This window comes from Sphaerodactylus townsendi, linkage group LG11, assembly GCF_021028975.2.
Source record: "Sphaerodactylus townsendi isolate TG3544 linkage group LG11, MPM_Stown_v2.3, whole genome shotgun sequence".
NCBI lineage: Eukaryota > Metazoa > Chordata > Lepidosauria > Squamata > Sphaerodactylidae > Sphaerodactylus > Sphaerodactylus townsendi.
In genome coordinates, this window is record NC_059435.1 from 26,833,977 (window position 1) to 26,860,742 (window position 26,766).

Here is a 26,766-nt window from a genome sequence, read left to right on the forward strand (position 1 = left end):
TCTGTTAAGTAGAAGTATTTCAGTAAAGGAAATCTTATTCTGACAAGGTATCTACAAGTCAGTATTTTCTTATTCAGAAATCACAGGCACACATCTTTATAGCCCCATACATTGGTGGGGTGTGGGGGGGGGCAGAACTTTAGGGAGCAGTGCGGCCTTGCAATGGCGCATTTGCCCTCCCCAGGCACTTACCCCAGTGAAAGTGGCAGATGCAGTGACGGTCGCCTGTCCCTAAACTGCTGCAAAACCTCATGCTGCAAAACCCAGAAGTCCAGGCTGGAACTTCGCTGGCATTCCAGTCGGACTCAGGGTGGGGGCAGGGCAGGGCAAGGCATTCTCAGGGGTGGAGGCAACATTAGCTGGTTCCTTCCCGGGGTTTAGGGACAGGAGCACTGTACCCCGGCCCTCGGACTTATGCCACCCTTTTGGTGGCGGAAGTCCCATAAGTCCTTTTTGGTGGGGGTCGGAGCTTTTTCTTGTTCCCCACGCTTCTGGAAAGCCGGGGCAGCACTGCATTGGCACTGCATCCTGCCGTCTCCAACCTTGGATGGGTGGTATGAGTCATAAATTCTCATGTTTCACTTGCAACTAGAATTTTCCATTATTTTGGAACTTCATGTAGTTTTGTTGAAATTTGACCCAAACTTATATTACATTTATAGGAAAATGTCCATCCTCAGAAAACCTCACTGAATTATCAGAATTATCAGTACGTGAAGATCCTTTCCCACTTAGACAAGAAGGTAATGCTTTGTGCTGATCAGTGATTTAATAAACTTGGTGAAAAATAATTCAGTTATTTTTCTCAAGTGTAATAAAAGTATATATGTGGGTGTTTTTGCTTGTCAAAGCAGTACCTAGGCGAAAATCTCCAGTGATGGAAAATGTCTTAAGATTTCCTTCTTGCTACTATACCCTTTTGGGGGAGGGGGGTGTTTTATAATAATGGCTGCGTTCAGATGTCACCTTCTGCCAATACTTTAAATGTTTATGAGAGATTACCAAGCAACTGGGATGTTTATTACAAGCATGAAAATCTTGGAGTTTGGGTGCTGTGTGGTTTCCGGGCTGTATGGCCGTGTTCTAGCAGCATTCTCTCCTGACGCTTCGCCTGCATCTGTGGCTGGCATCTTCAGAAGATCTGATCCTCTGAAGATGCCAGCCACAGATGCAGGCGAAACGTCAGGAGAGAATGCTGCTAGAACACGGCCATACAGCCCGGAAACCACACAGCACCCAAGTGATTCCGGCCGTGAAAGCCTTCGACAATATCTTGGAGTTTGTTTTACAAAATTTCATTTTAAAGAAAAGGACAAATCAATTTTTGCTGCAAAAGAAGAAATCTGAAAAGTGTGCTACATAATAACAGTAGAGGTCAGTCACAATGTCTGCATGGGACCCTAAAGGATCTTATGGCACTAATAAATTATTGAACATGTGAGCCCAACATTTGCACATAAAAGAACATGTGGCCAAAGATACCAGCAAAGCGACTGCCAAGAATTGCAAGAAGGCAGAAAGCAAACAGAGGGAAAATGTTGCTATTGACTAGCAAGTTTATAAAGAATGGCAAATGGAAGTGATTTTGGTTGTAATGGAAAGGCAGGAAGTGAAAGGTCGATTTGACAGAATGTAGGGACAAAATATTTCCTGGATTTGTGGTGATGCACACTGCTAGATCTAGATTTCGTTGAAACGAGCATTTACTGTGTTCTCTGATGGGATTTTAAAAAGTGGTCTTTAAGATGCAGCGTTTAATGAAGGTCTTAATAATATTTTCTTATGGATCCTGTTTGTTACTATGTTGTTGTCCCTCCCTTCCAAGCATCTCAGGGTGGTATAATTAATTTTCATGTCTGTTTTATCCTCACAACAGCCCTATGCTGTAGGTTCAACTAAGAGAGTTCCTGGCCCAAATTCACTTGGCAAACATCATGCCAGACTGGGGATTTAAGCCCAGGTCTCTCAGATACTAGTGTGGTGTCTTTAACAGTTACTGGGCACTGGCTGTAGTTATTTTGAAATCATTACAATTCATTTTTGTGACTAGAACAAATTGATCTCTAGTTACGCATCATTAACTGTGTGACAAGCTTGTTGCTTTGTGCAATTTTAGAAATCTGACAGCAGGATAAATCTAAGAGCTGGTAGATGTGCCTACTTATTTTAGAAGGGGGAACTTTTATTTCCAAATAAATGGTGCAATTTTACCTTGCAGGACCTGTACTTCTACAACCATCATCGGACTTCGTTAGCTTGCTTGAGTCATTGCTTCAAAAGGATCCTCTAAAGAGGTAGATTGTTGATTTGAAAATTTAGCAATCTGTAAATGATAGCTTCTGATTTAAGGTTTTCCATATTTTGGGGTTGGGGGTGTTTAGGCCTTTACATTGTGAATGTGTTTGGAAGGTTATATCACTTTATTTCATTATATTTAAAGGCTGACTTGGGTAGAATTATTACAGCATCCTTTCTGGAAAGATGGCTTTGTCCAGACTCCCAGTGAATCCAAGTCTAGCCAAGGAACAAGTTTCAGGTACTGTAGATTCAATGGAGATTAATTTAAAATGTGAATACTATCGTCATGGTTACGTTGTCTTTTCAGGTTTTTTAAATTTAATTTTAACTTTTTAAATATGCACTTAAAGAACAGTCCAGAAGGGGGACAACAGTGCTGGGAGGACAGCATGACCCTAGCACTGGTATGCTGACACAAAAGACATTTACATCAGCAGTGGGGAGTGGTACGAGAGCACAGCACAGTGGTGGTGGCACAGGGACTTGCACCAGTACGAAAGGGGTGTGGCTGGTTAGTTGGGTTTTTAGGGCCGGGAATGCCCACATTTCCCAGCACAAACTTATGCTGGTAAAACCATAGGGCTCCTCAATAAACATTTCCAGAGTCACCCCCACGCATTGGTCCACCTCACCCACAAGTTGCCAAAGTACTTAGAATGTTGACTAGGCTCTGGGTCAGTGGAGGGCTTCATAGAGGTGGCCAGGTCTCCTACCCCGGTGTTTAAAGTTCTTGCCCTACATAAACTTCAGTGAAAGTTGTGTTGACTTCAGACTTACTAATTTCATTGTTATTTGAATAGTGATCGAAATGCCAAGCTGTTTGTTTCTGAAAAGTCTAACGATCAATTGGAGAGTCAGAAAGATCCAGACATCATCACATGCCCAGAAGCAGAAAATAAACAATTGAACAAATCTTTCAAGCTGGGTAAGATTAATGTATTGTAAAAATCGTAATGAAGATGCATGGTTGAAAAACTACGTTCACATAAATATTTGTGTTAATACCAGTGGTGTGTTTTATTTGCCAGATAATGCAGAAGAACTTCGTCCTAAAAATGCAGTTGATGGTGAATCAAATGAGTCTATGTTTCTTCTCAGGTATTACCTTGTACCTTAGAGCAAATTCTGTTTACTGGTTTTATTATGTGATTAGGGCAGTCTTTAAAGACATGAGTTCGTTCTCATTTTATATATAGTTTAGATCTCCAACATCAGTTGCTGCAGGAAACCAAAGAGACTATCTGATATGATAGCTTCCTGAACTGCTCTAGTTGGACTAGAGACCTACCACTATTTCAGCTAATGATTCATTTCTGATAGGGAAATTCTGAAGGTTCAGAAGTAGCCCCTGTTCTTCCCTGTTGAGTTCATTCCTGGTAGAGTGAGATTCACAAGGAGAGAGAGAGAGAGAGGCATGCAATATTGTAACCTTGAAGACTGTTATGTCAAACAGTAAACTTGATGTAAACAGTAAGCTAGATATAAACAGGCATAGCAAATACAACATACAAGAAATATAGTACCTCAAATGTAATTAGGAATATGTGCCACCTTCATACCAAGTATAAGCACAGCACTTGTAACTTTTACATGGAGCCCTGAACAAAGAAAGGAGTTTTATACCCTCTGCAGTCCGTCGAAGAGATAGCAAATGTCAATCAAAAATGTACATTATTTAGGCATCCAAAGAAAATGTGTTATGGGGAATACACATAACAAATGTGCACTTATCTCAGTCTGAGGGGGAAGATGTGCCCCAGTCGAGTCACTACCAAGGCTGATCTCTGATCCCCTTAGCACATTGCATCAAGTAATTTAAATGTTTCGACTTGAGGATGTTATGCCTGGCTCTGGAATTTCTGCAGGAACCTAACCAAAGGACAACTCCAGGGCAGAGCATGCTTGTAAGTCACATCTGTATCTTCGCAAAAGTTTATGGGAAAAACCAGAAGTGAGTATCCAGAGAAAGAAAACGGCCTGGGCCCAATCCTTTGAAATTCCTCACAATTTCTAAAAACAGATGTATAGGACTTGTCATTTACCCAGAAGTAAAGAGTGGCATTTACTTCATTCTAGTTTATGTAGCTGAGACCAATTTTTGTAGCTGAGACCAATAAACTGAAAACTGGTTCTGAAGCTGAATCCTAGTGAGCTGCAGCTGAGCCCTGGTCTTGTCAAAACATTTCCTGTTTAATAGCAGGGTGGTAGAAAATGATTGTGAACTTAAATGGTGTGTCCTCGATTAATCTTCTGTGAGTTGTAGAGGGTTAATATAGATAGTTGGAATTTAAGTATTCTGTTTTATTTGCTTGTGTGTGCATTCTCTTTCAGTTCTCGTCCAACTCCAAGAACTAGCACTGCAGTAGAAATGAACAGCGCTACTATTGTTCTGACTCCAAATTCAGTGTGCCAAACACTGCCTTCTTCCGGAAAGGTGAGTGGAGATTGAAGGAAAGAGACTACATAGTACGTTTTACAGAATTGCTGTGGGGAAATAAACAGTAAAGCAACTAACAGTGATCATAACTAGGAGAAAATAAGGTAACAACCTTTCGGGTACCACAAGGCTGACAGATGTGTGGCACAAGGTTTAATGTGATATTAACTACAGCAGTCTATTTCCAAACAGAATGATTTTTCTGGGTAATTTTCATTGTCACTGTGAATGCAATGGTAATGGGGTGTCCACATGGTAGAGTTCTCTGACCTTTTCTTGCCTCAGACTCCTAGCTGCCATCCTCTGCCAGCGATGTGGAAGCGATAACTGTGGCTCATTCTGCACATCCAGAATAATGCACTTTCAAACTGCTTTCAGTTCTCTTCGAAACTGTGCGGAATAGCAAAATCCACTTGCAAACAGTTGTGAAAGTGGTTTGAAAACGCATTATTTTGCGTGTGCAGAAGGGGCCTGTATTTGTAATTTGTGCATGAGGGGAGCACCCTGTCATTATAAACCCAGGACCTGCATTTTTGTCATGTTTATGCAAAATATTAACAGGAAAATACTCATGCTACATATTACTAATATTTTACTTACATTCTAGATTAAAAACGTATACTGCAGTCACCAGGAAATAGAGTCCAAAGTGAAGGAACTTATCTACACGGAGTCTGACCTAAGTGTAACTCCTATTATTGACAATCCAAAGGTAAAATTAAAACTCTGTCCACACACAGTGCTTTTGAATGTATTCAGAAACTTGATGACATTTGTTGTACTGACAGATAAATCTTTATTTCTTATAAATGTTTCCACCTAGTAGTCATGCCTGTTTGCAGTTTTATGTGAAACACACATACTGTTAGGATGGATAGAAGAAGAAGAAGAGAAGAGTTTGGATTTATATCCCCCCTTTCTCTCCTGTAGGAGACTCAAAGGGTCTTACAATCTCCTTGCCCTTCCCCCTTCACAACAAACACCCTGTGAGGTAGGTGGGGCTGAGAGAGCTCCGAGAAGCTGTGACTAGCCCAAGGTCACCCAGCTGGCGTGTGTGGGAGTGTACAGGCTAATCTGAATTCCCCAGATAAGCCTCCACAGCTCAGGCGGCAGAGCTGGGAATCAAACCCTGTGCCTCCAGATTAGATACACAAGCTCTTAACCTCCTACGCCACTGCTCTCACTATGTATCAACTGTGTTTACAGAAAAAAATGCCTAAGCATTGTGTCTTTCATTGTGTTTTTTTTGGTGTGTGCCCTGAATGTTGTACATTCACCGTGGAATCAGTTTAATGTATTAAGATGCAGCATTCTATGGGCTGCTGCCCATTGTTCGCTTCTTGCCCTTCCATATGGCTTTGTACTGCTCTTTCATGCTTGTAGTTATTCCACAGAATCTTCACAACAATCCTGTGAGGTGGCTTAGACTGAGAGAGTGATCTGCCCACGACAACCCTTTGGGGACTGAGCTTGGCGGTTGGACAGGGGTTTGAAGCCTGGATCCCCTGGTTCAAGTCAATCGCTGTAATCACACAAATGTTACAATTAAAGTTATAAAGGGAAGCTGAATGATAAAACTAAAAGGAATTTTGCAGCAAATTGTGGGCGGAAATCTCATGGGACGCAACTTCACAGAGCCAGTGTGCGGTAATGGTTGGACTGGCATCTGGAAGCCCCAAGTTCAAATCCCTACTCTGCCACGGAAGTTTCCTGGGCGACCTTGGGACAGTCACAGACATTCAGCCTAGCCTACCTCATGAGGTTGTTGTAGAGAAAAGGAGAACAATGTAAGCAGTTTTGGGTCGAAAGGTGAAGTGTAAATTAGGTAAATGAACAAACGGAAAGCCTGGAAGAACGTAGTAATTTTGACCTGCTGCTGGAAAATTAACTAATTGGCAAAGAATCAGGAGCTTTTATGTGATAGTTCCCTTCTGGGTGATCTTGCACAAGTAGATATCTATTTTTTTCCCCTCATAAAGAATGTTGTGCTAAAAAAACCCCTTCATTGTACATGGTTAGTTGCTTGCACAAGGCGGACTGCTGGGGGCCCCTTGTGGTGATTCTGGGGAAGTAGTAGGCTAATGGAAATGTCCCTTGCCCAGCTGTTTTTACTTGCCTTTTGAACAATAGACATGAAAGTGCTCTTCTGCTTTTGCCACTGGCCTTGCATCCATGGAACTGCACTTAGTTGGTGCTGTATTCTGTGCACATTCTGTTGGGTGTAGGGCAGGTGAAGGGGCTCCACAGACATGACAGAAATGGCTGCATGACAGAAAAGGCCCTAGCCTTTCTTGGCTGCTTTCCTTTGAAGGTGAAGCAGGCAATGAGGATCATATGCAGGTGATCTGGAACCCTGATTCCAGAGCATGTAGGGCTTCAAAGGTTAAGGCAATTGAGCCTGGCATTGAACATATTAAGTATGGTTACGATCCAAAGATTGTAACTGCACAGCCATGGAGGTTTTGGACTTGTGTCTCTCAAAGAGCAAGTCCCCAAATAGCAACTCCCCTTTGAAACTGAGGGGAATTTTTTGAAAGCAGTTCATAACATAACAAGGAGCTGCTTTTCAAATAAAATTGTTACAAAAAAACAAACAATCCAAACTCCTAAAATAAACAATATAATAAATCTGGTTAATTGAAAATTCGGAAAAATGGAAATGCTGTTTAGTTAGTTACATTGATACTGTTGTAATCGTGTTCTACCTTTTCAACTGTGAACTTGTTCTCCAACTTTATGATAGTAATAGTTTCTTGGAAGTTAACACTGAAATATGGAAAGCTCGTGTGCTTATTATGATAAAAAGTACTATGTGAGAATACTTTGAAATTTTATGCCTGACAGATGCTCAGCATTGCCTCAAGTCAGACTATTCGTGTGTGTTTTTCAGATCGTAAAGCATGCACCAGTGAGATTCGACTTGAAAAATTTACATATACCAGCACATTCAGGTAAAGTCTGCTGAAGTAATTATGACATATGAAACAGTTCTAAAATATATAAAAGTTGCACGATGGCAGATTATTCTTTGATTCCAGAGAAAGTCTTAGCATCCATTTAACAGCTATTTGAATTCTTGTGTCTATTTGATTTACTTTGAATTCTCACAGTTGCTATTATGTAGAAGATATGCCCAACTGGATAAGGAAAGCTGTTCCCTTTGGCCAATTATGCACAAGGTTTTTGCTGTGTGGTGGAAGTGAATATCTGCCGCCGCCCTGCTTTCACTTTCCACTCTCTCCACCGCAAGTGAAACCACTTGCAGCACGATCATCCCTTATAGCCGTGGTGGCGAACCTTTGGCACTCCAGATGTTATGGACTGCAATTCCCATCAGCCCCTGCCAGCATGGCCAATTGTAGAGGCTGATGGGATTTGTAGTCCATAACATCTGGAGTGCCAAAGGTTCGCCACCACTGCCTTATAGGATGACCACATGGACCTGGCATGTTGGAGGCTTTCTACATGTTTGTTTTTTTCCAACAACAATACACTTTTTTTGAATTAATTCTTAGATTGTATTGTCGAAGGCTTTCATGACTGGAATCAGCTGGCTGTGTGGCTGTGGTCTAGTAGTTTTAGCTCCTAACATTTTGCCCACATTTATGGCTGGCATGTCATGAAAGTTCTCTCCGTGGCACAGCGAGGAGTGTTTCACCCACAACCTCCAGAAGTTACCTTGAAGATGGCTCCCAAGTGTAGTTGATTGAGTTATGGGAAGGTCTGATGCTGAAATTGCAAGCGCAAGTGAATTAGAAAGGTTGCTGAACTTATTCTTTTCAAATTTTCTTTTACATTTGGAAAGGGAAGTTTTAATAACCCAGTCCCATGTCAGGTACTTGAGAAAAATCACTTTTTTTATTGTCAGGTGAAACATGTGCTGACTAATTTAAGAGCTAGTGTTGTGTAGTGGTTAGGGTGTCTAACTAGGATCTGGGATCCCCCGGTTCGAATCCTCACTCTACCATGGAAGCTTGCTATGTGTGACTTTGGACCCTGCATACACGCTCGGCCTCAGCTATCTCACAGTTGTTTTGAGGGTAAAATAGAGAAAAGAATGATGTAAGCTTCTTTGGTTGGAGAGAAAAGATGGTAATAAATAAGGTGGTTTTAATAGTGCTGTAGTGTTACACATATTACAGCAAAGCACAAGTTGCTGACAACGCTTAAAAAGACTTTAAAGGGACAAAAATGGTCAGGGGAAGTAATGAATACAGTAAGGTTGCATATACACCGGATCTTTCACATTCCTACTGAACTCTAAAATGTTGAAGGGAATGCCATATTCCACTGAAATTAGTATCAGTTGTCCAATTGGTCGTACTCAGCGAGGGCTGTAATTAGTTGATGATAATCTGCAAACTGTGTGTTTTGACACGAACTATTGAAAATCATCACCGAAGCCCCCACTGTATGTATGTTAAGCACTTCCAAATTGCTTGCCACTTATAGTGACCCTACTAGGATATTGAAGTCTTGTTCTGGTCAGACTTCATATTTTCTAACATTGGACTGCCGCATATACAGGTCTCTGTCTCTCAGATGCCACATAGCTGCATTTTGAATGTGCGGGGTAACACTGAATGTACAATGTATTTTTAGTGAGGTGAATGTGTAATAATAAAGATTTAAACGGCTACATTGTATGCAATAAAAAAGCCCATTTAAAAATAAGCATGTATCAGAGACTGATTAGAAAAATGAAAGATCATTGTCTAGTACATATAATTTTTCTAGTCATTTCCTTAAGTACTATTTAGAGATATTGTTACAAGTGTTAAACAGATTTTAACCAAAAATTTGACGTTTATGGCAATTGAGATCTCTGTTTTGCTTCTTGCCTAAAGATAATCATGGAAACAACAGAAGATCTTGTTTCATTATGTATTCAAGAACAAATAGAACTATATTTTGAGTCAGAATACACCAGGGAAAATTAGACCTGGCATCAGGGTGACTTGAAACATGCAGTTAAGTAAGTCTAGGAAATTGATTTCAGCAGGATGTTGTCTTTTCTGGATTCTCACGTCTTAGATATTTAAAATCTACTCAGTACTGTGGTGCTGCTTCAGTTGGCTGGCCGACCTCATACTAATCATTTGATTTCCCCAAATCTTTAGCAGACAGACATGGATCCTAACTAGGACAAGGTTTAATGTCTTCCCATCAGCCATTGTCTGTAGCCACTTTAAGTCAATTCTTGTCCAGGCTGTGATTTTTATCTAAATCAACTGGAATCAGTCAGCCATATTTTATTTGATTGTCCAAAATACACAAAAGCTAGAAGCCCCTTGCTTTACAGTGTATTCACTGACAAACCCAGGGTCGTAGTAGGGTCATAAATTGGCTTTTTTCCTCAATAGTAGTGATGCTGAGATTCTTGAAGGAGTTGCGAAGTTTCTTTTACAGGTATCTGCATTTATGTATACATATACATATACACATACACACACACACACACATATATGGTATGTGTGTATTTATATATATAAATACATACATACATACATACATACATATGTGTGTGTGTGTGTATGTATGTGTGTGTGTGTGTGTGTGTGTGTATATATATATATATGTATGTATACTAAAATATACTAAATACTATAAAAAGTTATATATATAACTAATTAATGTTTTAAGTTTATTTATCATATATAACAGTATGGTTATATTTATCTATTGTGTTTTTAAACAAATAATATTTTATAGAAGATTTAATTTTTTAAAAAATTTCCTTCTGATAATCCGTTGCTATTTTGTCAATTTGTTGCCGCCCATGTTCAATGGTTTCTGGTCATGCTGTAAACAACTTTTAATTTATGCCTAATAAAGGTTACTGTATTGTATTGTATATCTTGTACCTGTTTGTTCATAGACCACACGGATATTGATAAATGTAATTAGCACTTTCCCAGCAGGATAAGACATTATCTCTTCTGGTCACTCTTTCCTCAAATAGTGCTTACAAACTGGCCTATGACATAAAAATGGAAGCTGTTACCTGATTTATAGTGTTTAGGGAGCAATCAGAGTTTAATGAGCTGCTCTCCAGATGCGCTAAATTTATACTCTCGGTAGATTGTGGCTGCGATGCTACGCGCCACAAAAAGTAACCTAGTCTGGTTACTTTTGATATAACATTCATAAGATTGGACTAGGCTGCTTGTTTTGCATCATGTTTTGCATGAAGCTCTTTTTTAGTCAGTCAGCATTCAACTAAAGCATTACATTACCTAATCATTTTGGAAATAAGTAAATATTGGTGAAACTCTTTTTATAAAAAATCATCCTTTGAGTTTACAATCTACAACCAGAGAACAAAGCGCACGTTCCTGAACCTCTTCTTGACTTTTTCTCTGCAGTTGAGAAGCTCTTGCTGCTGAAAGAAGCAGAATGGAACGACTTCCTGCAGCAAGTGTGTCAGCTGATTGACTCCCCAGAAAAGAGCACAGGGGCAACCCGAGCTAAACTGAACGTACTTTGCTACCTCTGCACTGTTGTTGGCCATAAGGAAGTGGCAACTAAGTTAATCAGGACACAGCTGGTAAGTAATTCAGCTTGTCAAGAGTCAGTGAAGTTGGCATAAGGCTAATGTGACAAAAACCAGGTGCCCCTTTGTAGTAATGCTGTTTACTTCTGTTTTTTAAAAAACAACAGTGCAGGCCTAAGCAGAGTTGCACCCTTCTGTAAGTCCATTGAAGTCAGTTGCCTTTAGAGAGAAAACACTCTGATTATGCTTCTGGGTGAAACATTATATACACCAGCTGTGTGTAGTTTTTCCTTTGTTAATTGAAATTACTAATTTGATTTCTTTTTAAATTTCCAAGTTCACAGCACTAATACTGCAGTTGCGGATAGCTCCAAACTGGGATATGTAAGTAAAAGTACCATCTAACCCTTTGACATTTAAATACGAAAATGTCATGATCCAGGGAGGCTGTACATGGACTTGTACAAACTATTAGATAAAGAGCGCACAAGTGCCTGTTCAGTCTTGACTGCTGAGTTGTGGTCTGTGCAGATGAGAGGGCACTGCCAGGTTTCCATTGACAATGTGGAATCAATGCTCCTTGTTTGAGAACGTGTGCAGTGATAAAGTTGGTTGACGGCTATAGATTCTCTGTGGACACATCTCCTTCATATTGTTGTCGCTTCCTAGCAAGAAAGGCTTCTTGGTATCCAATTGGAGGCAGTAGCCTATCGTTACCATCTCACCGCCTGGATGCTAATGACAGGATTGTGGCCATTGTTTTAAAAGTTCTTTACAATTTCAGAAGGAGGCTGTGAATATTTTATCAGTTCTTGCAAGCTTTGCCAGTTTTTACTGCTAAGCAGACACTACTATAAGTAACTTCTACTATTTGGAATGATGCTAAGTTCTGTTGAAGCTAGTTGAAGCTTAGTTTATTTGCAGTCGGATTTCAGAAACCTTTAGTAGGCATTAGAGAAAAAACCATTTTCATTATGTTCTTGAAATATTGTATTGTCGAAGGCTTTCACGGCCGGAATCACTTGGGTGCTGTGTGGTTTCCGGGCTGTATGGCCGTGTTCTAGCAGCATTCTTTCCTGACGTTTCGCCTGCATCTGCGGCTGGCATCTTCAGAGGATCTGATGTTGGGAAAGCAAGTGGAGTACTCCACTTGCTTTCCCAACATCAGATCTAATTTCAACCGCGAATCTAGCTTAACGGCATCTGCTAAATTCACCAACCATATTCAGGCTCCTACAACACCCAACTTCTTGAAATATTGTTAAGAACTACATTCTATAAATGGAGTTGAGCTCTCTGTTTTTATCATGCTAGAGAGAAATAGAGCTCTGGTCGTGGGTCACTGTGCAGAAAGCCATCTCATCTTTTTTAGTGGTTCTTTCCCAGCTCAAGATGGTCTTGGAACATTCTAGAGGGAACATACTGAGGAGCAAAAGACTTGGGATAATAGGGAGGAGGAAGTAAAGCCGGAGGATACAATATTGGAATTAAAATAAAATTCAGTAGTAGGATCAGGGTAGGAAAAACAAATATTTCTTTATGCTTCGCAGAATTCTTTGAATTTACCACAAGATGTGATAACGGACTCTAACTTCTTCAGAATAATGTGGAATAAATCTTCTTTGGATGTGCTATTTCAGGCTACAGATCAGTGCCTGTTTGAATTCTGTCCCCCATAAAACAGTTCCCTGAAGATGCAGGCTTTTTCTTTTCTTTACTTTTATGCGGGAGTACTCAGATAGGTATTCCTTCGTTTGCAGTGGGCTGGTATACTCCTGTAACATTAATACTTCTGATCATGAAGCCTGATTCTTGGGTTTCTTAAAAAGAAATTAGACCCAGATTCAGGGACGGTAAATGTATTAAAGGCTGTAACAGTCACCTACATGGAATCATTATCTTTAGAGGCAGCATATCTCTGATGACTTGATGTTTAAGACGAATGGCAAAAGAGAACTATTTCCTTCATACTTTGCCTGCCAGGCAAAGCCCTTGTATTCTTGGTGTGATCTATTAAGGAACTGCATTCTCAACTAGGGGGGTTGGAATAGGTAGGGGGAATGGAAAATGAAAGACATTCTCCTGTCCATCAGCCCTGCCTGTCCCAATCTTTCATAGACTGTTAGTATTGTTCTCCTCTGTTAAAATGTGCAGAAAAAAAATGTATGATTATACATTGCAATTCTTTATTAATATAGATTTGCATTCTTATTTGATCTTGTTCACTTGGCCATTGGCATTTCTGTTCATGATTTATTTTCCCCTCTGTTTATTCTTTATTCATTATGTAATCATAAACAGAGAAAACAAACTTCATGTATTTTGTTGCAATAATGCCCTCTTCTGGGTGCCATAGGAAATAGTTTAACTTACTTTAAAAATGGAATTAAGGACTGAAACATATGTGACAATTTTACATCTGACAGTTTGGGGTTAAATAATTCAGGAAAAGAAGGGGAAGGAATAATTTTTAGCTCTCTATCTGTTCAAAATCCCCTCTTCCCACATTTTCCCCCTCTGCATGGAAAAATTGAAAGGAGATTTTAAGTCCTTCTCTCCTTCAGGAATCTCAGGATTTCAATAACGGTTCTTCCTTCACCACTGTTTCATCACAACCTCCCTGTGAAGATTAGACTGAGAGAGTGTGCTTACTGGTTGTGTGAAGTATGGGGATTGGTGCACAGATTCTAGTCTAGCTCTAAACCTTGTATCACCTTTCCCATAATGGTGGAAAAGCTATCGATTAAGTGACTTGAACGATACGAATATAAGGAAGGAGGAAAGTTAAAGCATCCTTCTCCCCACCTGGTCACTGGCTCTTCAATCCTGATTCAGCTTCTTAGACCAAAGATTAAGGGAAAGAACTGCCAAACTGACCATCTTGTATCATTTGCCCCTCACATATTATTTGTGTGCTAGTAAGACAGCAGTTTTTCATCAGGTATCGTGTACCATTCTGGTTAGCATATATTCATTTTGTGTTTCTCATTAAAGAATGAGAATTAACTTAATGAAAGAATGAGAATTAACTTAATGAAAGCCACATATTTGCTAATCCCCACCCCAAAACAACGGGACGCCCAGAAGAACTGTAAGCACGAGAAGGAGGGGAGGGAGGTGTGGCATGCAAGGAAGCGGGGGGAGGGAGGGAGGTCCCTTGCTTGCCACCCCTTGCTTCCTCCCCTCCCTCACTCCCCTTCCCTTGCATGCTACCCCTCCCTCTCCTCCCTCTCCCTCCGCTGGGCCATGTCCAGATGCTGGGGCCCCTCCCTTTCCCTTGCATGGCACCCCTTACTCCCTCCCCTCCCTCCCTCCCTCCTTTGCATGCCACCCCTCCCTCCCCTCCTTCTCGTGCTTACAGTTCTTCTGGGCGTCCCGTTGTTTTGGGGTGGGGATTAGCAAATATGTGGCTTTCATTAAGTTAATTATTTATAACCTGCCTTTCTCATTGAGAAGCAAGATGGAAAAATAGTGTAAAAAGTCTCACTCCTAATGTAAGTAATGCAGAAAATAAAGTGAATAAATGCATTTCATTGCAGACGAGCCAAAGCAGTCCGAGTGATTGGGTTACTGGCATCGCATACATCTGAACTTACAGAACATGTTCCAGTTATAGAGGTAACATTCCTTGCTAATCTGAGGTTTATGTAGCAGTGAAATGCTTTGTGATACTAATTTAGACATCTGTTTGAAAGCTGAATTGGGCTACAGTGATGGCTAAATATCTGTTTCATTTTCATATTCTATAAGGAGTTTATGTCTGTTCTCCCTTTTTTACCCTGAAAAGAACCTTGTGAGTTGAATCAATTAATGTAATTTAGTGGGATTTGAACCTGAGTCACCCTCAGTATGATATTTTATCAAAATACCATACTGTTAGAACAAATTTGCTTGGCTCCCCAAGGCTCCCTAGGCAAAACGGAAGCAAGTAGTCTTGCATTAAGCAATCTGACAGATATTTAAATATTGGATATAGTTTGAGGACATGCAGCTTTGTAAATCTTCCTTTTTTAAGTAAAAAAAGGAATAATACATCTTCATAGACACAAAATCAAAAAGAGTTGAAATTTCAGGCTTAGTTTTTTTTAAACAAATCTTGATTTTGTGGTATAATAAAGAGAGGGGCTAGCCCAAAAGAGGAGGGATGGTATACAAATGTAATAAAATCAATACAATTAATTAATTTAAGACTAGAAATGGCATCAATACCCAGGAGAATTTATTTTGGGATGCTCTAGATTTTGACCTTGGTTAAACAATCTAAAGCTAATTTTTAAATGTGACTGATTTTATAATGCTTGTCACATTATTTGAAGGTAACAAAGGTGTTGAGAGGCAGGGCTGAGCACAAAAAAAGTTGTAAGGGAGGGGCTGAAAAATCTTAATACAATTGATTTTTTTAAGAACAATTTCTATCATTCTAAAGCTTGAATGGATCAAATGTTTGAAAGGCTGATGGCTGATTCAACATAGATGGATCAACATGAGTCAAACTTATATCAGGAAGGAACATAAGATGGTTCATCTGGTCCAGCATCCTGTCCCATACAGTGGCCAACCAGTGGCCAACATGGCATATAGGATGACGCCTTTCCCTAATAGTGCTCCTTGGCGCTATTCAAAGGTTTACTGCCTCTGAACATTCCATTAGTCACTATGGCTAGTAACTACTACTAGATTTCTCCTCCATGAATCAGTCTAACCTTCTTTTGTATTCCTGATAATCGAATCGCCCACTATCCAAAACCCACCCAGGAAGTTTCCTAAGAAGTTAAAAGGAACTATCTAGCTGCTTGTGCCCAGCCTTAGGAAAAAGCACCTCTTATAGCTCTGGCGACCCAACCCTTCCTGAAAAGAGCGACATGCTGCTGTTGCAACTTTGTACATGTGCAGTCTTTCTTGCATCTAGGAAGCTGGTCTAGTAGTGTTTCTTTTGCAGATGGGCAAAGCTTGTGTCTTTTCCAAGGGTTGTCTTTTGGCTTTGAAGAGCTGGGTCAGATATACCATAGTAGAAAAAAAAGTGGTTATCAACAGTCAAAGGCTGTCTCAGGATCTTATTCCATGATTTCTAGATTATTCACTATTTTCTGGAAAAGTCAATGTACTATTATACAAGCTTCCACCAGAGGTCACTTGAACATAACCATTCAGTACTGAGTGTTTAGCTCTTCTGGATCTGGTGGTTTGTAGACTAGGCAGATTTAAATATTATATATAGTTGTTAGGCTTTCACAGATCTGACGTAATAGGGCCAGGATACAGTTAGAAAGCATGTGATGCAGCCCCATTGCATGAAGATTGGGACCAGTGCCTGGTGGCGGGATTCCTTTTTGGGAATCCTATGTAAGACACCTTGAGTTCCATGATGGCAGAAACAGGATATAAATGCAATAAATAATTGATTGTTGAAGATGGAACATTTTCCAGATAACGTTGCTGTGCTTGATTACTGAAATGGCCACAGGTAGTGTTTTATTTGTCTTGTGTTTGAAATAGATTTAGTTTTTAATTTAATGTCCTGCTCATACACTGCCCTGGTACATAGATTTTATACAGAGTAATATGCAGTAGTGAGGATCGGACTCATGGTGTCTCCTCACTGTGCTGGAACATCCAGTATGCAATCAGAGTCTACTTGCACAGGTGCTTATACAAAAAATAGCGGGTGGCTTTCTGTTGCACACTGAATGTTCTCTGTGCACAGTCGCAAAGTGCCTGTGAGCACGAGCCTTGGACCTGTGCCCCATCGTTCGTAAAAAGCTACATTTTGGACTTCGCACAAATGATAGTTTTTTTAAAAAAAATTGTATCCTGCTGTTTCATTAATATGTTCAAAGTAGCTAATAGTAGAGGAATCTCACTGCAAAATAGAAACCTGAAGGCTGGGACTTCCCTCTGTGTGTTTGTTTAGAATATTCCTGTGCCACCTTTTCAGAGTCCAGCTCGAGGCAGTTTATAATTAAAAACCACACTATCAAAGCACAAGCCATCAGACATAAGCAGCATAAAAACTATCCATAAAAGGGAAGCAGGCCATTAAAAAGTGGATAAGATAGCCCCCACCCCCCACCCCCCACCCCCCATTAAAAGCTTGGGTAAAAATATCTGTTTGCTATTACCAATTGCTGGTAATAAATACGTGGTTGCAGCAGGGTTGCGAAATCTGATGTTGAATTTGGGTTAATCTGAGTCATGCCCACAAACACACATGAAACTGTTTAAAACTGTGTCAGACAGTTCAACTGTCTGACACGATCAGTCCCGTCTACTCTGCCTGGTAACAGCTCTCCCGGGTCTCAGGTAAAGGCCTTTCGCATTGCATACTACATAATACTTTTCACTGGTGATGCCACCAGCTGAGATGGAGAGTCTCCCTATGCAAACCAGAAGCTCTTCCACTGAGCCACAACCCCTTCCCAATCTGGACCTTCTTTGATTTACTTTAATTCAAACATGCCCCAGGTTTTTCCCCAAACTAACGATTTCCCATCTTGTCAGCCCATTTATGAGATGTTATGATGGACTAAACCAAGTTTGGCTTAGTACCCTGGTCTGGGGAGGCAGCCAGCAACAGCCAATCATGGTCCTTGCAACACTTGCTGGGGTGGGAGAACAGCTGAGGGAAAAAAGGACTGTTTAAGATGTTTTTGAGACAGAAGTTTTGAAGGTTCCTTAGGCTAGTTAGAGATCTTGCTCTATCTCCAGGCACTTCAGGGAGAAATGGACTGTTTAGGTTGGTGGCCTAGCACAGTACACACTGGTTGATGGTTCTCATTTGTAGTCTTCCAAAGGTTATTTGAAAGCTATCGGGCTGGCAGAGGTCTGTGGTTTTAAAAAGAGAATTTGTGAAACCTGTGAAAAAAGTAACCACTTTTGAAGTCCAGTGTAGTCTGACAGTGTCCATCCTGACACTGTCCATATCTCAGCAAGTAACATCTGTATAAATGTTACTTGCTGACCTTTAACATCCAGTTTCCTTTCCCTTCACTGTGGAATCTTATGTTAAATCTCTGTTGGTATTAAGAATGGCTAATGTTATTACCTGGGTTTTACCAAGGTAGGGAGGAGGGTACTTCAGGAGTACTGTGACAATTTACTTCTGGAATTACTAGCTGTAAATTGCAGGGCTGTTCTGAGTGGAGGCTTTTCCTGCCAAAAATAAATGCCTACTCCCGACCCCCACCTGTCACAGATATATTAAACTTGAACTTGAAATCTATCCTGATTAATTGTGGGCTGCTTGTAAATTTTTAAGCTTTATGCTTCTTTATGCCTCTCTTTGGAATGTATTTGAAATGTGAACTAAATGATTTCTGGTTGCAGTTTGTTTTGATTAGGAAGAATATAGTAATTGTAAAATAGTGAGAAGATAAGGCAATTATAAGGTACTCCAGTTGTAGTAAATAGAGGTTCTTCATTGGAGCAGACATGCAGTTTATAATCATGTTCTTTATTCTCTGCTTATACAAACTATCTGGATATATGTGGAAATGGTAGCCTATGGCTGTTTTGGGTTGTTACTGACTATGATTTTATTCTGCAAGTAAGTTGTTCTATAATTTTAAGCTTACTATCTCTGTGAAATCTCAGTTGGTGTTTTGCCTCTAATAGAGAACATGTACAAATATTCCTCTATTTCTAAAGGAACAGTATTCTCTCAGCTTAATCCCTTTGAACCTTCATTCCTTTGGAATATAGGTACATATTTAGAATAATGATGCAATTCAGTCCAGATATATTTCTCTAAAGTGGTCAGGGTTTAGGTCAAAAGTCTGTCTTCTGACAGGCAGATGACCAAGTTATAGCAAGGAGATTCTTTCCTTCCATGTGTCTTGAAGCTTTGCACAGGCATAGAACAGATCAGAGACAAAAGTTTTCTGTGGTATTGTTACCATGCATACAGAAGAAATGAGAAAGACAGGTTAATTGAGCAACTTATATTGTTCGGAGACTTTAAACCAATCTTTTGTCATTTCTTGTTCCCATTCAAATTAATGCAAGGCAAAAATCAAATACACTGTGGTTGATAAATTTTGGAAACCCTAATCTTTTAGACAAAGTAAGAGAACTTTTAAAATTATAAGTGCACTCTTCCTCTTGAAATACTCATCTGTGTATTTGTATGTTGTGTACAGAGTTCAGTATCAAATCAATTAAGTATCTGTCCAGTTCCCCTGTTATTACTTGGCAAATATGGATAAAGCTGGGACTTGCTTTTGTACAATTCAGTCAGCTAGAAGATTAAACTTAAAAACCAGCCAGTGGGAAAAATGATTTTCTGCACCTCACTTGCTTGAGTTTTGACTTGATTGGACAGAAAAAGCCTATCTTTATTGCAAAGCTGTTGAACGTATTATGGAATATAGTGCCTAACAGGGAAAAATCTCACCACCTTATTAAAACTGCCACATTTTATGGCGTTTTCTTAATACTACTGAACAATTCTCTGCTGATAGTTATTACTACAAAGTCAGGGCATTATATTCACTCCTATTTGGGGCACTCCTTGCATCTCAAATGCGGTAGAATATGCGTGACAGCTGAAATAGTCGTTTCTGTTAATCACCATCAGGGTCAAATGCAGAATTTATTTAATTTATTCCTCTTGGGGGACTCAGGGCAGCTTATTTTTGAAATGCAATAAACGGAAATACAATACGAATAAATGCATACGTATAAAATCAGCTAAAACTTCAGCTTTTAAACAACAAGCCAGTCCAAAGGATGAAAGCAACTGGCTCAGTTCTTAGCACAAACAAAAGGCCACATGAAACCCAGCAGACTTGCATGCCGTACAGAACGCCAGAAGATCCTACAGGGCACTGACTGCCCTGAGAGCTGGCTACAGAGAGGGGTCAGCCACTGAAAATGCCCTTGCCCTGGGGGTTGATAGGCAGGCAATCCGTGGGGCAGGCATCTGTAGAAAGCCCCATGATGATGATCTGAGAAGGTGATGTGAGAATCGTTCACAGATGCATCTGTTTATACTTCTCTTTTTAAAAGTGTGCCACATTTGCAGCTACTGCTAAATCAACTCTTTAAAAATTTGCCCAGTCAATCTGAAGCCCTGTTGGGACTTGGCAGGTGCCAGGGTCTGTGTCTGTGGGCACTGTGGTATCCATGGGTACCATATTGGGGACCCCTGGACTAGATGATCATTTGGAGCGATCCAGAAGGACTGTTTTCATTAACTAATAAATGTCAACTAGCAGGTTTTAGTGGAGAAAGTCTATCTTGTTTTCCTTCATGTATCCTTGAGTTGATTGGTTGACCTTCTGTCTAGTTGTGCACCTCATTCCTGCTAATATGATGTTGTCGTTGTTGTTTTCTCCAGGCTGTCACTCTCTTAACTGAACTAATAAGAGAAAACTTCAGAAATAGTAAACTGAAACAGTGCCTTTTACCTACCCTTGGGGAGCTGCTGTATCTTGTGGCTAGCCAGGTAAGACAAATGGATACACATGGCTCTAACTGTTTCTGTGCAACAAAGAGGTGAGCATCCTAAAAAGATGTCCTTAGGATTTCTGAATCTTTGGCTGTGTTATTTGCAATACAGTTTGTATTTTTTTTTCATTATATAGGGTAAAGACAAAAAGCACTGCTTCATAGTATTAAACAAGCCGTAACCCACAAGGCCTTGTGGCACTCAAGAGCCAACTTCCTCCTCCCCCATTATTTCCTCCTTCCCTTTACTGAAACACCCCCCCCCCCGGTGTAGCCTCTCCCTTCTCTATGCTTCCTTCTCTTATAGGATTGCCAATCTCCACATGGGTTCTGGAGATCTACTGGAATCACATCAGATCGTCCAGTTACAGAGGTCAGTTACCCTTGAGTTGTCAGCTCCAAGTTGGGAAATTCTTGAAGTTTTGGAGGTGAAGCCATGAGAGTGGAAAATTTGTGGGGGAAAGCGACTTCAGCAGGGTACAATGTCAGAGTCTACCCTCCAAAGCAATAATTTTCTCCAGGAAATTGACTTATGTCCTCTGGAGAGCAGTTGTAATTCTGGGTAATCTCCATCTGTCACCAGGATAATGACACATTCTGCTGGAGGAAATGACTATTTGGAAGGTAGGGTCTTTGGGATTATACCCCTCTTTCTCCCCTCTGAGGTCCCCCCATTCCCCAGGCTCCCCCCCCCCCAAATCTCTAGGAATTTCTTAACCTGGAGTTTGCAATCTTATCTCCCACCTGCCAACCTATCTATCTGCTCCTCTGTCTTCAGCTTTCCTCTCCACCCCCCCCCCCAGCTCATTTCTGGCAGCCTCTACTAGGTAAACTCCATAGTTGTATGGTGCTGGCCTCTGGGTCAGCCCACGTGTTTGACAGAGAACCCTCAAAGACTTGTGGGATGAAACCTTGCTTTCCTTTGTATCCCATCCCCACACTATTTTTTCTTCCATTCACCCTGGCCACCCTCATATCTTCTCCCATATCCTTCCTTCGTTCCCTCCTGGACAACCATTCCCCAACCTACCTTTTTCCTGTCTCCTATTTTCAATTATATTTATTATTTACTTACTTTAATCATATCCTGCCATATTATTCTCCTTTCCTTTTATCTACTCAGCAACACTGTTAGGTAGGTTAGGCTAAAAGTGTATGACTGGTTCAAAATCATGCAGTGAGCTTTCCCAGCAAGATGGGGATTCAAACCTGGGTCTCTCAGACCCTGCTCTGAAGCTCTAAGTGTTACAGCACTCTGTCTTTCATCAGATAGCTTCTGTTGAGCAGTAGCAAGCAAACAGTCCTGATTGAGTCATACAAGCCAGGTGGTATCAAGTTACCCAGAGGTTGTTTCTAGAAATCTGGTTTGGGGAGGGAGAGAAAGTCAGATGGTTGGTGGGTAGGAAGGAGAAAAGGAGGCAGGAAAATGGGTAAGTTATGGGAGCGGGGAGAGGAAATAGAGGGGAAATAGTGGGGGAAGGGGAATTAGATACTTTCTCCGAGTCCTTGTGGGTTCCTGGTTGTAACTTTATAGCAATATAATGTTATCCCTTGTTATACGGGAGATAAATTTTAAATGTATTCTTAAATGCAGTATTTTTCATAGGACATTTTCAGAAACCTAGGCAAGGCCATCTTTCTGGGCAGGGATGGCAATGCTTCGACACTGCCCTGCCCACTCCAAAGGGCTTTCCCGCAGCACCAGAAGCCCAAAAAGTTAAAAAAAAGAAGAAGAAATCTTGGCATTAACTCCTTTGTTGGGGAAGGAGAGATACGCTGCAAAAATCATGGCGAATGTCCAAGCCCCGCTCCACTGGCACCAGGGCCATAAACCGGCAGTGGGTCAGACTAAGGTCAGCCCCACCCCCAGGAATGCCCCCGCCATGCCTTGCCATTCTGATGCAGCTTAGGAGGGTGGAGAAACACCAGTGGAGAGCTGGGCACTGCAGATGGGCATCCCAGGGCTCCACGGTGGCTGAGTACTGGTGTAAGCGGCCCTCCGTCATTATAAGTGCCCCTGGAAGGGCACTTCCACCAGCATAAATCTGGGCTGCAGGCAAAAGGGGATTCAACACCCCCACCCCCAAACTTGGCTGCCCATATTTCTGTAAACTGATCCTTTGTTGTAAATGTTCTGTTTCCTCTTTTCTACACATTTTATTGCTCATTTCTTTGTTAAATAAACTGCTTAATATTAATTCATAAACTGCTGTATTTTCTCCAAACACAGTGGCTTAGATAAGGACTAGTGTTTCACAAGGATTTCCTCTCATAGAAACGTTTTCTATGTCCCCTGTTCCCAAGAACAGAATTTTGGGCTGTTGCTGGAGCAGAGAGGAGAGGAACTTGTGTTTGAGTCTGTGGAGATCCTAGTGTAGTTTCAAGGTATTGGTTCCAAAATTATTATAGGCAAAAGAAAACCTGTAGCCTGTGTCATTACACAGTCTTATAGGGTGAAAAAAATTGTGCCACTTTGAAGGTTTGAGAAATTATAGGTCGAGTCCCAAAATAATTTTCTATTGTCACATCTGATAGTGTAGGTAGGACGACTTCATTTGATTTTGTCCCTTCTATCAGCAGCCCGCTGAATTCTCTGAAAGAATGCTCCTAGGGGACAAGGAACTCTCTTAAATAATATGGGTGGGGCAGTGGGGCTCTGCATTAGAGAGGGTGTTGCTAGAAAATGATCTTGGATTTCTGCCTATGGCTATATTTCAAGGAGGTGAATGTCAAGGGCAGGGAAATAATTTCAGGTATTACCTCATTGATGGATTGCTGAATTATTTGAAATAGAGTTAAGATGATACTGCTTGGCAACAAGTTTTATTTGGGACAACATGACAGAGAATACTTATAATTCATTGGGACCTAAGGCACAGAATATCTTCTGGGAATTACTGAAAATGGAGATTTCAAAGAACACCTTCTTTGCATGTTCTTTTTAAGGAAAAGAGAATGCTTGGAGGGAGGGAAGGGTTTGAACTTGAGAAAGGCTATGGAGATGGAAAAGGTGGGAGTGAGGCTTGAAGAATGAGCCAGAGGGGAGGAGTGGGGGAAAAAAGGGATAAAAGTTTTGTGGGGAAAAGAGGGAGTAATCAAAGATGGGACAAAGAAAGCTTTGCAGACAGTAACAGTGAAATTAGAGAAGATAATGGAGAAGATAATGGAATTCACGCCTTAGAGCTTTCAGTGTCTGGGTTTCCGCACATGAAGGTTAACACTGGATAGGGTGCCATAAATTTTCTGGTTTTAGATGAGAGTGTGGCTGTTTTGCTTGAAAGAAGCCCTCTGTTCCTCCACAGTGTCAAACGACTGATAAATTCCAAACACCTTCTGAGTCTTCTGCTGCCCTAAATTTGTCTAATTGTAGGGTTATTAACATGATCTTGATTCAGTATTCTATGTTGCTTTCAACTTGTTCCTAATATTTCTTTTTTAAATTATTTATTTTAATAGAGCTAAATAGAACAGAATGGAAAAGGGTAAAGGAAAAGAAAATTAACCATATCTAATTGTGATTATATTCTGTGACAAAGAAAAAATATATAATATATTAATCCATGATATAATAAGTAATAAACTATAAATGATCAACAGTTGTGGACAATAAATGATTATATAATAATGGACACAGAGACAGTACCACACCAGTGTAGCTGACCTATTCCCTAATGACAGTAAAGAAAGTCAAGCAATGGGAAAAGGGATGGTGGTGCTGGGGCACCAGTATGGAGGGGGCGGGGCTGGAGCCAAACTGAGAGTGGGATAGCCAATAGGGGGAGGAAGGGCAGGGGAGGAGTAAGACACTGAAGCCAGGACAGGGGTAGGGATGGAGTGGGATTAGGCAAAGGGAGGGGATGTCCCTGAAGGGGGGCATCAGGTGGGGAGTAGGTACCCTCAGAAGCAGATTTTCTGAAACAGCGGGGGACTGTGAAGGTACAGGGACAGTGGCAGCGTGTCAATAATGACATTGATGGCTCAGGGGCAGTCATGCTGGTAAAGGCAACCCCTTTCAATAGTTCAAGGAAGAGCTGCTGGTGGGGAGGCAGGACAACTGCCCTAGGGGCTTGCAGAGAGTGAGAAGGCCATCCAAGATCTACTCTACCTGTGACTGCCCTTTGGAAACTCCCAAGGGGCCAGATAGCCAGAGACCCTCCATCCAGCAATCCACAGTACACATTCAGGCGATCCCACTCAATAGATGCTGACATCCACAACAGTGTTGGGGAACTGGGCTGGATGGGAGACCAGTGCCTGGGGAAAGGGCCAATGTATCATCCATGGCGGGGGGGGTGAGGGCAAGTGTTGCTGTCCTAGGGCTCCGACACACCCCAAGAGCCATTTATTCCTCACCAGATGCCACATCAGGAGGAGGGCCACAATTGGCCAATGTGGAGCCTGCATGCAGTGATGGATCACCTCCAGCAGTAGACCAGGCAATCTTATGATGCTGAGTGATTGCACAACCATGGCTCCAGCTGTTGTGCATCATACAGCCAGAACAAGCATCTGCAGCAAGGTTGAATTCTGGGGAAATGGGAGCCACAACTACCATTCAGGGCATGGGGAGGGGGAGATCCCAGGTTCTGGGTCCTAGTCACCTGGTGAGGCTTGCAGATATCTCTGAGCTGGCAATTCCCTCCTGCCAGGAAGGGTCCATGAGGGAGCCAGTGTCACCATCAGAACCTGTGTGTTAATCAGAGAGGGCAGAGGAGGTTGGCCCCTGGCATACCCACTAAGATTCCCCCACTCACTGCTGAGGACCTTGATGCAACATGATCACCATGGGGGGAGTGACACTCTGCATGATGGCCTCAGGTGTGGCTTGACCATCCCTGAGGGCTCACTTGTAGGACTTCCCTGCAGCCATTAGGCTCTGCACTCTCGTCCCAGCCCAGTAGAAGAAGTCATTCCAGTGCTTCATGCAGGATGCCACTGTTCATTGAGTTTGACCCAGTGCCAACACCCATTCAGTGGCCATCTGCCAGAAGTCACACCAATGGGAGGCCCCTGTTTGGCAGGCATAAGTTTACATTAGTGAGAATGGGTGTTCCTGATCCCAAAGATCTCAGGGAGTTGACTAACGTCAACCCTTTTCCTGGGTCCATCCCCTTTCCTGCTGGTGCAGCGGGAAAGCCTGGCACTGTGCCCCCACCACAACTGTACCCCTGCACTGCCTTCCCATGCCACGCTCTGATGCTGGTGTTAGTACCCTGCTGCCAATGTAAAAGCCCTTGTACCAGCACAAGAGGATTTACACCAACAGTGGGGTTATGCTACCTCCATATCACTTTAACCCTCCTTCCCTTTTGGATTGCTTAGGAAGTAGTGATTATTCTAATATTTATGACAGAATCATAAAATACTCTATAGAGCACTTACTAAACCCAATGCTGATGGGAAACACTATTGTAAAGTAAATTATAATGAAATTAAATAGATAAAAAAGAAACTTGTAGTGGTGATTGTTATTATTCATTTCTTAAAATACTTCCCAAATATTAAATTGAATGTATCTATTGCAATCATTTTTCCCTAAAACATTATTTTAGGTGCTTTCTCAGAACAGCAGATTTATTTATGTAGCAATAGAAAAGAGTGTCATCTGTAGATTTGCTTATTTGATTTTTTGTTTCTGATAAAAAATATTTTCTGTAAGACATAGTTGGCTTAAGTGTAGAAATAAAAAACTAAAAGGATGTGTCTGCTTTTCTGAACACATGTCCAATTTCTATCCAATTCCTAAGATTGCTTGCTGAGAGCATTAAGTCAGAATAATCAAGCCAGAAGCAACAATATGGAAATGAAATAATTTTACTTTAAGTTACTTCTGTGCAGATTAGTGATGAGGACCTGTTGATTGCTATATCAGTACTTATTCTGTCAGCTTTAAACATTTCCATGTTTTAACTTTTTGCTGTTGTTGAAATGTAAATCCCGTGTAGAGTTGGTTAGGGGTTCTAGTGTGAGAAGGAACTATTGTTTATTTTACCCACAAGGTCAGCACCATTCAAATGTTACTGGTTAATGGGGCACAGGAGTAGCCCCATTGCAATGGCTCCTGCATTGTTGAAGGTAACAGTACTAGACTCTG

General features: G+C 41.2%; 1 protein-coding gene across 4 annotated transcripts in view; it reads left to right on the plus strand.

Moving 5' to 3' along the window:
* The window catches only part of ULK4 (unc-51 like kinase 4), a 221,534-nt gene that overhangs the window by 7,695 nt on the left and 187,073 nt on the right, over positions 1-26,766 (plus strand). For 3 of the 4 annotated variants that reach the window (XM_048511796.1, XM_048511794.1, XM_048511795.1), the window contains exons 7-19: positions 663-743; positions 2,219-2,294; positions 2,441-2,536; positions 3,099-3,223; positions 3,327-3,396; positions 4,630-4,732; positions 5,343-5,447; positions 7,626-7,686; positions 11,101-11,282; positions 11,566-11,612; positions 14,768-14,846; positions 20,563-20,670; positions 20,980-21,045. In XM_048511796.1, coding sequence (XP_048367753.1) covers positions 663-743; positions 2,219-2,294; positions 2,441-2,536; positions 3,099-3,223; positions 3,327-3,396; positions 4,630-4,732; positions 5,343-5,447; positions 7,626-7,686; positions 11,101-11,282; positions 11,566-11,612; positions 14,768-14,846; positions 20,563-20,670; positions 20,980-21,045 — 1,199 coding nt within the window. The remainder of the gene's footprint in view (positions 1-662; positions 744-2,218; positions 2,295-2,440; positions 2,537-3,098; positions 3,224-3,326; positions 3,397-4,629; positions 4,733-5,342; positions 5,448-7,625; positions 7,687-11,100; positions 11,283-11,565; positions 11,613-14,767; positions 14,847-20,562; positions 20,671-20,979; positions 21,046-26,766) is intronic. The other variant, XM_048511797.1, reaches the window with a different exon arrangement.